Raw genomic sequence first — 13,742 nt, 5'->3', positions numbered from 1 at the left:
TGGAGTTAAAACAGGTTGTGAGCCACCCAGTATGGGTTCTGGCGATCAAACTTGGGTCCTTTGCAAGAGTGGTGAGCCCCTAACCACTGAGCCATCTTTCCAGCCCCGCAAAGTCAGTGGGGACAATAAGGGAAATAGAAACCAAATGTAGAGGCAGATGATTAGGTATGACAATGACATTAAACTGTGTGGGAGCAGGGTCTTGCTATGTAGCCCAGGCTAATCTGGCACTCCGGACCCTGCTAGCTGCACATCCTGTAGGTACACATCGTCACACTCAGCCTAAAGTGTCCTTATTTCTTAGAGATCCACACTGTCATATCTAAAGGGAAAATGTATGACGTATTGAGTTTACTTAAAAATTCTTCAGAAGTAAAACAAAACAAAATAGTGGATATGTACAAGAGGAAGTATCGCAAAATGTTACTGTTGAGTTTGGAATGTGCAGAGCTTTATAAAAAGTTACTGCTCTTCTGTATGTTTTTGAAATGGTGGTAAAATTGTTAATAGCAATCATTGGGATTTTTTTCAACTTAAAGTACTCATCGAGTTCATATTGGGCAATGAAAGACTATGATGTAAGAAGTGACCATGTAAATTAGTAGAATTTATGGATATCAGAACTCAACAACATCGTGAGGCTGTAACTATTATAACAGTACTGGATCAAGAATAAACAAAGAAGTGGTGGCACATGCCTTTAATACCAGCACTCAGGAGGCAGAGACAGGCAGATCTCTGAGTTCAAGACCAGGCTGGTCTACAGAGAGAGTTCCAGGGCAGCCAGAGCTACACAGAGAAACCCTGTCTTGAAAACAAAACAAACAAAAAAGAACCGAAGAAAAAGAACAGAAACCCAGCAACAGTATATTATAATGGTAAGCTTCACTTGTCAGCCTGACACAACCTGGAATTACCTGGGAAGTCTCAATGAGGATTGCCTATGTGAGGTTAAGGTGTCTGCATGTCTATGGGTGGTGTCTTATTTACACTAATTGACGTGGGAAGACCCAGCCCACTGTGGGCAGCACTATTCCTTATGCAGTGAATCTTGAAGTGTGTAAGAAAGGGGAAATTAAGCTGAGCACAGGCAAGTGAGCATGGCTGGGTTTGTTTCTCTCTGTTCCTGACTGTAACTGTGATGTAACCTATCTACATGTAACATATCTATATTGACTTCCCCACCTGGATGCCTTGACTCCCCCACAACTGTAAGGTGGAATTAAGATAAAATCAAGTTTTTCTTCTAAGTTGCTTCTTGTCAGGATATTTTATCACATATACAGAAATGACGCTAGAACACCCTATAACATATATGACAAGGATTTTTACAAAGTTCTGGTTGCTAATTAGTAACAGAAATTTGGATTTTTGAGTCTGAAGAGACGACCCAGCAGTTGAAAGTACTTGCTGTTCTCACAGAAGACCCAGGTTCAAGTCAGTTCGCAGCCTCTACTTGGTGTCTCATAACCTCCTGTTTTTCCAGGATCCTATGTCCTTCCCTGACCTCCTCAAGCACTGCGCTCATATGAAGGACATACATGCATGCAGGCAAAACACTCATACACATAAAATAAAAAGAAATCAATCTTTTTTTAAAGAAAGGGCAACCCAAGGATGAACATTATCAAAGTATAGTATGTGCATCTATGGAACTCTCATAACGAAATATTTTCATTTGTATAACTAGAATAGATAAATAGATATTTAAATAAAGCAAATGTAAGTGAAAAGGCTGGTTTGATCACCCTTAAATTTAAAACTTTGGGACAAGTCCAAAAAAAATGAAAATGCATTTGGAATAGAGAATTAGAAGAAGCACTTATCAAATTTATTCAGTTCTCAAAACTAGCTTATAATATAAATATTATTTCAGTCCATCTTATAGAAGAACAACTGAGGTTTATCAAAGTTCAAATCAACTAGGACTTGGCAATACTAAAATTCAAAACCAGGTCTGTCTGTCCAGCACACATCCAACACACCACTCTATCACCACTCACATACAGCATCCTTAAGATATAAACAGCTCTTCAAAAAAAATTATGATTGTGTAGCTCAAAAATGAAAATAAGAAGACATCCAACAAAATTTAGCAAAATGGGGAAGCAAGCCATTCACAAAAGGGGAAAATACTCCAAGCAAAGTGAAGTGGAAACATGAGAAATGTTTACTCTCACCAATATTCCGAGGAAGACCAATTAAGATGAGAAGCTTCCATTAGTGGAGGTTTTATTTAGTTTGGGTTTTTGTTTTGTTTTTTAAATATCCTGTGTTGGGTGTGCCCAGGAACTATCTGGCCATGGGCAGCAACAACAAACTTTGGAGTGTCCTCATGTGAGCAGGGCCTTCTCTGCTTAGGACTCAGATGGAGAGGGGTGGACAGGTAAGGGGAGGGCAGGTGAGGGGTGGGCAGGTGAGGGGCAGACAGGTGAGGGGAGGGCAGATGAGGGGCGGGAATCTAGTGGTCTCATCCGGATTCTCCTGTGTTAGGAGAAATATGTGGTATGTGACAACCAACCAGAATTAAAGGAGCTGCGTCAGGAGGCAGTGGATCTACCAAGGGCAGACACACGAGGCAGACAAAATGGCAGGTGTCTATGCAGGACAGATGGAGGTTCTCCTCTTCCTTTTGACTTCTGAAATGAATGCTGATCAGGTACATCCGCAGCCTGGAGAAATCCACCACGCTCTTTGACCTAATATTTCTGTTTAAACAAATTTTTAAAAAGTATCTGAGATGTGACTCCAGAACTCCAGACTGGGATTGTGAAAAAGAAAGATAAGAAACCTTCCCGTCTTTCAGCAAAGAGCAGCTCACATGGGCTTGTCTTTTAAAGCAGCACACTGCCATCCGAACCCCTGGTGTCTAGAGAACACTTTACAACACAGGACAATGTCTACAAAATAATCTTAACTGGGATAGCATGTCGTCAATGGATGTGTACAATTTATAACTGGGGGAAATGGAGCCCATAAAATTTCCCCACCAAAATTAAGCAGCAAAAGACGTGCCAGAATCCTAAAATATCATCAGCCCGGACACGACAAGGTCCCCTCCTTTCCTGAGGGCTGAAAACACAGCATAAAGGATTCAAGTTGAACCCAAGCCTTCCTGCTTCGTCCCAGACTGGGACTGGGTAAGTGAGACAAACCCTGGAATGTCACCTCTGGGTCACATGAAGTGTTCCCCTGCTTTCAAGATCCAGGAAGTCGCCTAGGAATTAGGTGTGTGTTGTTGGAGCCATCCATTCCACATCTGACTAACATGTTCCTCATCTGTTGAATGGGAGAGTTGGGGCAAGGTCGTGATTGTCCCAGTGCTGATGGAGCACTGTGCTCTGGAGTTTCCATTTGGGTCCCCATGGGATGCCACACCTCAGCTACTCTCTTCCACCAAGAGCAGAGCCATCATCTCAGGTGTGACACTTAGGGTGTGGCCGCTTAGTGAAAGGAGGGTGATTTGCTCAGGTGGCCAGGGAGGACAGGAGTCTCATGGACACCTACATTAGCTCTAGCTAGAGAATTTAGTCAAACCCGAGCCATGCTTTATCCATCCTGCAGAGGCATGCCAGCCCAGGCAAAGGGCAATGCCACTAGATGTCTTTGGAAGTGATCTCCCCAAGGATGTTGGTCTCATTTCCATCCACAGGGTCCCAAGATGAGAGGCTAGGCCTGGCCTCATCCACCATGCCAACCTGAGCCAACTTCTCCAGAAGGAAGTCCCAACCCTGGCCCTTTGCTGTCCCCATTTCTTGGCACCTCGCCGTCCAAACTGATTCCTACCCCTTGTCTAAGACACCGTGGGAGCTTCAAGACCTTAAGAGAGTCAGAGGGGCAAATATCTCACCAAACTATCACCCTGCACACCATCAACGAAGCTGAACTCAGGACATGCACAAATAAAAAGGATTTTGCTTGGAGTCTTAGGAATTGAGATCCTGGAGGCGTGAGTTCAGAGAGTCTGCCTCAGTATTCTGGAGAAGGCAGGGGTAACCGGCAAGCAGAGCTCATACTACGGAGCCGTAAAACTCCCTTTGTAGGAAAGTTGCACTGAACGTTGAGGAAGGAAGGGGGCTACGCTGGGCCTGGTGGTGCAGACCTGTAATCAAAGCCACTCGGGAAACTGAGGCAGGAACATCCCAAGTCTGGACTGACTGGGCAACAGAGCAGCAAGGACAATGCCAGGCTAGGAATCTTGTCTCAAAACTTAAACGTTAAAGGGGTGAGGAACGCAGCTCGGTGGTAGAATGCTTGCCTAGCGTGTGAGAGGCCCTGGGTTTAATCTCCAGTACCGGTTGGACAGGCAGTAGGGAGCAACCTGGGAACTGGCCAAAGGAAACCAATGGAAGAATTAAATACTTAGTAAGCATGTTCACACAACAAGTTCAGTGCCATCTCCTTATGCATCTCTGGGCACAATAAACTGGCCTGTTGTACCAGATGTTCCAGATACCTGTCGTCAGAGGGTGGAGGTGGCCAAGGCTTACGTTCCCAGGCAGAGCCGGCCATGTAAGTTGAACTGCCTTAAAGGAAAGTCACCGTGTGTGGCTTTCCTTATAACCCCTCCTCCACTCCCCACAATACAGATGAGAAGACTGAGGCCCAAAGACGGCAGGACTTGCCCAATGCTCAGAGGCCAAGTCAGCAATACAGGCAGAACTAGATGATCCCAGTCCCCACACAAGGACCTCTGCCACCTGCCTTCAATTCTTGCACAAGCACCCCTTGCCTTGAAGATGTCAGGCAGCGGGGTGGGGACGAGATCAGGGAAACACAAGCCACCCTAATCGTCCTCTGGTCCTCCTCCCCTGACTCAACTGCTCTGGCATCCCTGGAGCTGTAGGTGTGTTAATTTTGGGGCCTCTGGGCCCTGAGCTTACTGAGTGCCACAAAAGAAACATGAGACTCCAGAGCTCCCTCCTCCTGGTAGTCCTCCTGGCTTTGGAGACCCAGCTGCCTGTGGCCCGGTGCAGGAACAAGGGAGGTGAGTGTCGTGAGTCCCTCTGCTCCAGGGGACTGGGGGGGGGGGGCTTCTTCCTCTCTATGGAGAGGGAGGCCTTTGGGAGAGTCAGTGACGTGTGTGTGTGTGTGTGTGTGTGTGTCTGTCTGTCTGTCTGTCTGTCTGTCTGTCTGTCTCTCCACACGCTTCAGTGCTCCCAGGAACGTGCATTTTCATCTGTACATCATGCTTCTTCATGCTTGTGTCTTCACCTGTCAACGACCTCGGCCACGTTCTCCGTGCCTGCCTGTGCCTACAGTCACATCTGAACGTTTTCAAGGATGCACACCTATTTCTGGGCACACATGTGCCTTTGTTCCTGACTGAGCAAAGCTCTGTCTATACACACACGCTTAGTGTGTCTGAGCTTATGGACATGTCCGCATGCATCCATGTGTCTCTCTGTATACGGGAGAGCATACCTACCATTCTGATTGCGTTAACGGGCGTAAGCCTCCTCTGGACCCCCAGGGACCTGTAGAAGGGACTTGGGAGTTAGTAAGAAATGTGGCCCCTGTGATTTGGGGTCTGACGGGAGAAATCTCTGCTTTTGCCTCTCTTCTTCCTTCCCCCTGTGTCAGGGCCATTCCCACAAAGCTCAGGTCGGTGTGTTGACAGCGAGGGACACACAGGTGTTCTCACACAGGGGCCGCCCTGTCTGGGGGAGGCCACTCCTCCGCCCACCCACCCCCACCCCCAGGCTAGAATGCTTTGACCTACCTTCACTTCTGCAGCGCTGGCCTTGCCTTTGTGGAAAGGCTTTCCTCCTGGGGAAGCCTGTGCATGGCAGGTAGATGAAGAGAGCCGTTTCTACATGGCAGCCCTTCCTTTTACCCTGGATTACACCCTTCTGAGAGGCACAGGTCTCTGCCTGGGGCATGAGCTGGTTTGGGGAGGATGGTGCTTGGAGATCCCTGGCTGAGGGCAGAAGGCTGCTAGGAGGTTCCAAGGACAGACCTCGTGTCGACTGTGATTCAGGCAACCATCACAGTGTTGTAGTGAGTCAGTGCTGTTTTTATCCATTTTACTGGTAAAGAAGCCAAGGCACCGCGGTAAACCACCTGCCCAAGGCCAAAGACCAAGATGGCATCAGAAGGGGGTCTGATCATGGTCCTTGTGCCTCAGAAGGCTCACTTCGCCAACTTACTCCCCGTGAAATGGGGTCCATGCTTTCCTCTCAGGAGGAAATGTCAGGTATGCCCATAAGTACAACATTTGTGGTGATGTGTGGAGGACTGAGGGGGCCTAAGACAGCAGTCCTGCCACCACACCCAGGCTAAGAGACCTGGTTCCACCAGAGCTTGGGCCTGCTCTGCCTGGTCGGGTGTGACACCCTTGCCATTACCACTCATGTCAATCCATCCTGCCCTGGTTTCTCTCCCACGACACATCTGCCTGGCTCTCAGTAGTCTCAGACAGTGACAGAAGGTGACAGGGATTGGGGAAGGAAAACCTCAGTTTGTCTAGGTGGAGGCTCAGCCACTTCTGTTTACAGAGCTCACGCTCCTCCTTCGAATGTCGGGGTGTTGGCAGTTGTGTAGAATTACGGGTAGAGAGCTGTGTATCAAGGGCGAGGCGTGCTCCTGCGTCTGACTTCATCTGTGGAGCTGAATACATTGATTGAACCATGCCCAGGTATGGTTGCTACAGAGGTATGGAGTCTACACATCAGCTGTGGTGTGTGTGTGTGTGTGTGTGTGTGTGTGTGTGAGAGAGAGAGAGAGAGAGAGAGAGAGAGAGAGAGAGAGAGAGAGAGAGAGAGAGAGAACGTGAGGGGGGAGTGTGTGTGAGACTCATAGAAAATGGGTCAGCGCGTAGGAAACCTGGGTGTGGAGGGAAGGTAAGGAGATCGGGTTGGGAAGTGTGACCACCCAAAGTCCTGCACCTCTCTCTGTACGCTCCAGGCTTTTATGTCTGTCTCCACACTGTGGCACTGACAGTTTGCTCCACTTAAAACACCAACTTTCGGTTCCCTCCCTATCAGTCTAGTCCTTGGAATCCAACCCCCGTGCCCTCCTCCAGAAGTTCTCCCGGACTCTATCCTGCAACCTACACTCCACCAGCATGCACACCCCTCCACCCCCAGCCTGCTAGAAGTTTTTGCTTCCTTGCTTAGGATCCAGGCAGCTCCATTTGGCCCACTGTCTGAGGCCTGAGCATCCCTGCACTGGGCTTGTGAGTTTGATACTAAATCTTGGCCTGTAGATAGTCTCCAAAGGCTCTTCTCCCCCTCTCCTCCCCCTGCCCCAGCGCACACACACACACACACACACACAGCCCTTCTTCCCTCCCAAACATCCACATTCTCCCAAGGAAGACATTCCTCAGAATGTGTGCTCCCTCCCAAGCTAAACTGCTCACTCTCCAGCAGGGGGCAGCAGTTCAGCTTAAACCATCAGTTTAAGAACTAAAGCTGACCGCAAGCCAGCAAGGGACCACCTACTGTGTGCACAGCCAGTGCCCAGGCAGGGACAGAAAGAAGAAAGTTGACACCCACCGAGCCAATGGTGCTGTCTGAACTCTAAGCAAGGAGTGGGGAGCTTCTGGTGGGTGGGTGGGTGGGTGGAGCTGGGTAGGGTGGGTTGCAGGGTAGAAGCAGGGAGAACTTCTGGAAGAGGGTCCCGGGATCACATCATGATGGATCCAACCATGATACTAGACTGAACTGAAGCTCAATCAGCCCCATCCCTATAAGCAGCCACAGCAGAATGAACCGATTAAAGGGAGCCAGACCCTGAGAGTCCCAGCCTAGGCCGGCGTTGGGGTAGGCGGGTCACCGTCCTTGTGGGGCTTTAATTTCTCCCTCCAAATGGATATAGAGAATGGTGTGTGTGTGTGTGTGTGTGTGTGTGTGTCTGTCTGTCTGTGTGTCTGTGTGTGTGTGTGCATGCGCGCGCGCGCGCGCGCGTGTGTGTGTGTGTGTGTGTGTGTGTGTGTGTGTGTGTGTAACTCATAGAAAATGTGTCAACGAGTAGGATTTCCAACTTGTGTGTGACATCACAAGAAGACTAATTAGATCAACTCCAGGACAGAACATTCTAGAACTGTTAGGAGCAAAGGCTCAAAGACAGAGTTGATGCCCGAATCTGAAGTGGCGGGCATAGCAGGGCAGATGTGCCTCATTGGTAAGCAGCTGGCATACACCCAACACCGGGCCTCCCTTCAAATGCCCCTCTTCCCAATGGCCATTAGATCCCGAGTGCTGTGCTTGTGGAGAACCGGGCAAGCAGGTGACAAGTCTCAGCCTCTAGCCCATGAGAGGGACAGACAGCTGCAGGCACACACCCCAGTGCTGACCTGGCTCCATGGGCTCAGAGCAGCAGGGTCTTCTGCAGAGGTGATGTTTCAACTGAGATCAACAAACTGATCGAGTGGCCAGGGTGGAAGACCGTACCAGGCAAAGCCAGAGCCTTGCAGAGAGAGAGCTGCCTTGGAGCAGCTCAGGAGCCTGTGAGCAGGAAAGTAGGGGTGACAGAGGATAAGGCCAAGGAGGTGCAGGTGGGCAGGGTCCAGACCAGGCACAGTCTTATTGTCTCAGGTGAGACTCTGTGTGAATGCATCGGTATGTATGTTTGCACATATGTGTGGACAGGTGCACATATATGTGGAAGCATGGAGACCAGAGGACAACTTGAGGGAGACTAGAGTGTTACGTCTCAAGTGACTCCCACCTTGTTTTTGAATCAGAGTCTCTCATTAACCTTGAACTCATCTAGTAGGCCAGGCTGGATGGCCAGCAGGCCTCAGTAATCAACCTGTCTTCACCTCCTAGGGGCTAGGATTACAAACGCATATCACACCCCATCACCCACTCCACCTACCCCCACACTTTTTTTTTAACATGGGTTTTGAGGATCAAATGCTCAATTGAGTGATCTCTGTAGCTTGAGATTTTAATTTCATTTTTCTCCTATCTGTCATGCCACGTGAATGTCAAATTAGCCCTAGATGGTAGAAAAACTATAAAACTCATCCTGGTGGCAAGCAAGAAATAAGAGACAGGGAGGTTAGAACCTGCGATCCCCAAGTCAGTGATTGTTGCACAACCCTGAGCTGGTTACGTGATGTGAGGGTTCTCGTGCAGAAAAATTGGGGGGCTGCCCACCAGACGACGGACCTTGCCTCAAGGTGACTCCTGACCAGTGCATGAATGACCGCCAGTGTCCCTCGTCGATGAAGTGCTGCTCCAGAGCCTGTTTCCGCCAGTGTGTCCCCAGGGTCTCAGGTAAATGGCCCCTCACTGTGCCGACCACCCAAGCCCCAAGCCCCAAGCCCCAAGCCCCCGGGCTAGCGGGCACAAGCAAGACTCATTCAAGCTCCTGTATTGCAGTGAAGCTGGGAAAGTGCCCCGTGGATAAACTCCACTGCCTCAGCCCTATAAAGCACACGTGTAACAAAGACTTCGACTGCTCAGGCCAGAAGCGATGCTGCCTCGGCGCCTGTGGCCGGGACTGCCGAGACCCCAGCAAAGGTACCGCTCCTGGGGGCCAGGACCGTGCCTTCCCCTCCAGCCTAGCTCTAGTCTCAGCAGGACACCTCCCTCAGAAGCGAGGCCCCCCCATAGGGCCACAGCTGGAGGAGGGTGCACGGGCTCCCATTAGCGTGGCAGAGAAACCGGCTCCCTCCGTTCTCTTCTTACTGGGCATGCAGTGCCTTGGAGACCGCGTCCCGAGCTGCCTTGGAGACCCCGTCCCGAGCTGCCTTGGACATCAGTTTGCCCTTCTGAAGGAGGCTGGGGAGTCCTGACTTAGCAATCATGAGTTGGACGGATAGGATCTAACTGTTACAGAAGAGAGGTTAACCCTTTCTTTCCCTTTCTTTAGGCTAATTCCGGCTTAAGATCCGTCGCTCTGTACCTCGGGTGTGGTCCCCACCAGGAAGAGATCCTGCCACCCAGGTCATCTCTCCAGAGCAGTTGTTACCTTCTGACAGACACTGGCCTGTCGCCACTTCCCCTACAACTCATGCCTCCTGGTTTCTCTTCCTGAGTGCCAAGGTCCACAGCAGACCTTAAAGACACACCTCATCACTCCAGCTCCCCATCCCCTGTCACGCTGAGCTTCCCACCCTACCTCATAGCCATTTTTACATCTCCCTGTACATTCTGTTTCCTCCACTTAAAATGCCAACTCAGGCAGCGCCTTCTCTACGGAGCCCTAAACCCACCTCCAACAGTCCTTCCCCGCAAATGTATGTCTAGCAGAATTTCCCAAACACACGCTGTTACAATCTTCGCCATCCCTGCAGAACCACAGTGTAACGTGTCAAGTTGTGTAAAGCACCCCCTGTACATCGATTTACTTGATGTCTTCGTTTAAATGGCCCACTTTTGGGTGTAACAATTCATTTCCAAAGGATGATGATGATGATGATGATGATGATGTGTGTGTGTGTGTGTGTGTGTGTGTGTGTGTGTGTGGCAGGGGGTCACTACAGTAAGTGAGCTAGATCTGCAAGATCACTGGTCAGAAATGGAATGGAATTGTGAAGCCAACTGTAATGAAAATAGCAGTTCTCTTAAGTTAATTTATGCTCTATTTAAATAATACCATTAAATTCTAGCTAGATATGGCCGCCCGCCAAGGCAGAGCCTGTCTCTGTTTTAATAAATGGAGATTAACAAGGGTTAAAGAGATGTCAGAGATGCAGAGCTCTGACTGAGTCAGCTCCCTGGGCAGAGTTGGGAGCGAAAAGAGAGCCTCTCAATGCAGGGCTGATGCTGTTTCGTGTTGTAGCCAAGCGCTCGCTGAGATCATTCCAATTGTCCCACATCCAGGGAAAGGTGCTCCAGCGGTTGGGATGCCATGTGTAGCGTAGGTCTGTCTCGGCCGTTGGGCTGTGTCTCACTTCTCTTAATTTCCCCGGAGCCCAGCCTGTAGTCAGGGCCTAATGGGGGCTTCTTGAGAGGAGCCAGCAAGGATCCACCCATTCCTTGGACCCAGACAGCTGAATTCCTGACTGTCCTTCCTCCCCAGGACTGTCAGGAGGGGAAAGGAGGTACCCCTGACCCTTTCTCTGTGGAGTCTCCTTTTGTCTGCTGGACGCAGGCTACTGCAGAGGTGGACTAGGGAATTCTGCTCCTGTTCTTGTCACCCTGCTGTGTAGCCCAGGCGAGCTGCTGTGTAGCCCAGGCAAGCCCTGCACCAACCACTTCTGTCTGCAGTGGGGAAGATGGACCAAGTTCCCCTTCCTGGCTACTGTAGCCCTCCTCACTAGATTCCAATGCCTGAACTGTTGACTCATAGTAACAGTTGCTAACAACATGGATCAAGGTGACACCTGGGAAAAAAGAAAGCTCTCTGGAGTCACGGGATCTGTGCCATCTTGGATATTTCTCGGCCTCCTTTTGGGCCTCAGTTCCCTTACCCATCCCATTAACACAGATAATACAGAGGTTCAGAGTCTCTGTCCACCATGTCCCTTCCCTTCCACAGATTCCCTAGGGGATAGTATATGTCCTACCTGTAATGGTTAGTTTATAAATTGCCAACTTAGCATAATCTAGAATTACCAGACAGGCTTCTGGACATCGCTGTGGGGGATTATCTTGATATTCTAATTGACCTGGGAAGACCCATCTTGGCTGTGGGTGGGACCATCCCCTAGGAATTGGATCCTGAGCTGGACAAAACGAAGTGAGTGAGCCGAGCAAAGCAAGCGTGGACTCATCGCTCTCTTCTGAGTGCAGACGTCATGTGACCAACTGCTTCAAGCATCAGCTGCCTTGACTCCCCTGCCATGAAGGACTGTATCTTGAACTGTGTGCTGAAATAAACCCTGTGTCTCTCCCACTGCGTCTGTCAGAGTGTTTCGTCACAGGAACAGAAGGAGGAGCTGAGGCATCACTCCAGTCATTTGAAGCCTAGCTGGGAACCTGCTTGGTAGAACTAACAGCCGCAAGCCTCCATCCTTCTGGAAGCTTCCAGCCTTTGCCACAAGAAGAGCTCATCCGGAAGCCACTAGCCTAAAGCTGAGCTGCCTCAGCCACGCCTCACACTTGTGAGGGGAAACTTAGTATTTGTGGTAGGACGTCTAGGGACGATGGGGGCTGCTGGTGACATGGCAAGAGCCTGCTGGAAACTGACTGCTAGCTAGTCCAGGGTGAGTGCCCACCCTAGGCTCCCTGCTTTAAAACACTATGACATCATTCACCCCATCACCAGGAGAAAGTGGATACCAGGACTCCTGTTTGACAATGGGGGAGTAGCAGCTTTGAGACAATGACTTGTCCCAAGCTCTTAGCTGGGAGGTGATGGGAGGTGATGCTGTCAGAATTAAACTACAGCATTTCCTTCCCTGGACAACGATAAACCCAGACATTGCAGAGTACCCACTCTGTGCCCCATATCCCTTCATTCACGTGGACAATCAATCCCACTGAATCCTCACAGGCCTACTGGGTTTCTCTCTGTTTCACAAAGAGAACTGAGGTACAAAGAGGTTAATTTGGACAAAGCCAAAGGAGTCATACATACTAAAGTTAGGATTCAACCTGGAACAGTTGGGTCCCAATTCTTTATATCTTTATTAAGTTGTTACAGTAGGTGGACACTTTAATAACAGTGTCCACAGATGAAAAAATGAGGCTCGTCCAGCTCCAAGAAGGTTATGTGAACAGGCTCAATCATAGACATCAGAGGCCTGCTGGTTCACACCTGATTGTCCTGGGTTTTATTCTTGAGGGAGAAGAGGATGAAAATTCAGAGGTCCAGGAGAAGCTCCCATATAAACCAGCTAAATTTGGAGACCAGTGGTCCCATGGCTCTCTCGTGGTTCCAAATTCTGAGCTAGGTCCCTGGAGTGACCGGAGGTCAGGTCACAGGCTGTGGCTTATAGCCATGCAATCCCCCTAGCCCAGTTCCTGGCCCACTCACCATCTGCTTCTTGGAGACTAGCCTTGTCTACACAGTGTCTCCTCAGTCCTCAGCTGCCTAACTGCTGCTGCGAACCCACTGCCTCTCTCCCCCACCCTTGTGGAAAGTCTCCTAGCATGCCAGGCACCTGGTTCCTTTACAAACACCAATCTTGTTCCCAATTGTGTTTGCTGAGCACTTACTTTAGGCTACAGGCCATGCCTCACATGCTAGTGGATGAGATCAAGGCCCAGTGTGGAATCTACATGATGATATACACAGGCCGCAAAGGCCTGCCAGGCTATTGGAGGCCATGAGAGGCCTAATTGATCCTGGAAGCTGTCCAAGCCCAAACCCTGAGTTTAAGTGGAAAGTGTGACATGCTAATCATCCATTCTCCCCTCCTTCCTTCCCAACAACAGTGTCTCCAGTTAGAAATATTGTCCATACCTCTCAGCTACTGGAATGCTTATGACGTTCTACATATTGCCCAGGGCAACACAGAGGTAGAAACTTGAAATGCTAGTTCAGCCACAACTGTACATTTGTGTACTTTAATAACATCCTATACTGATTTAAAAAGTTAAATTAACTTTAAAAGCTTTTTTCCCCCTCTTGGCTTCTTTCCAGCTAGAGATGTCCATGTGGCTCAAGACTGACCAGTCAGAAGCAGAAATTAGTCTACTGGGAAGGCCTTCCTAGAAAACCATTGTTTATCCCACTGATGAGACAAAGCCAGCCTTTTGCCCCTCCCCCTAGGGACCCTTCACACTTCCTGGAAGGTGGCAGCTACACCTACAACCTAGAGAACTGTCTTGGTTGGGTTCCCAGTAGGAATCTTGGCATTTGATGAGGCTGATTTAGAAGTGTTCCTGGGGGAGCGGAGG

General features: G+C 49.6%; 1 protein-coding gene across 1 annotated transcript; it reads left to right on the top strand.

Annotated features, from left to right (window-relative positions):
• Positions 1-4,495: 4,495 nt before the first annotated feature.
• Positions 4,496-11,793, top strand: Wfdc5 (WAP four-disulfide core domain 5). Its single transcript, XM_028868608.2, has 4 exons — positions 4,496-4,987; positions 9,087-9,227; positions 9,333-9,473; positions 9,826-11,793. Exons 1-4 carry the CDS (start codon positions 4,903-4,905, stop codon positions 9,828-9,830), a joined length of 372 nt encoding a protein of 123 aa, XP_028724441.2. The 5' UTR covers positions 4,496-4,902; the 3' UTR covers positions 9,831-11,793.
• The last annotated feature ends 1,949 nt before the right edge of the window (positions 11,794-13,742 follow it).

The sequence above is a fragment of the Peromyscus leucopus genome, chromosome 4 (assembly GCF_004664715.2).
Source record: "Peromyscus leucopus breed LL Stock chromosome 4, UCI_PerLeu_2.1, whole genome shotgun sequence".
NCBI lineage: Eukaryota > Metazoa > Chordata > Mammalia > Rodentia > Cricetidae > Peromyscus > Peromyscus leucopus.
This window is presented reverse-complemented; position numbering and strand designations above follow the sequence as displayed.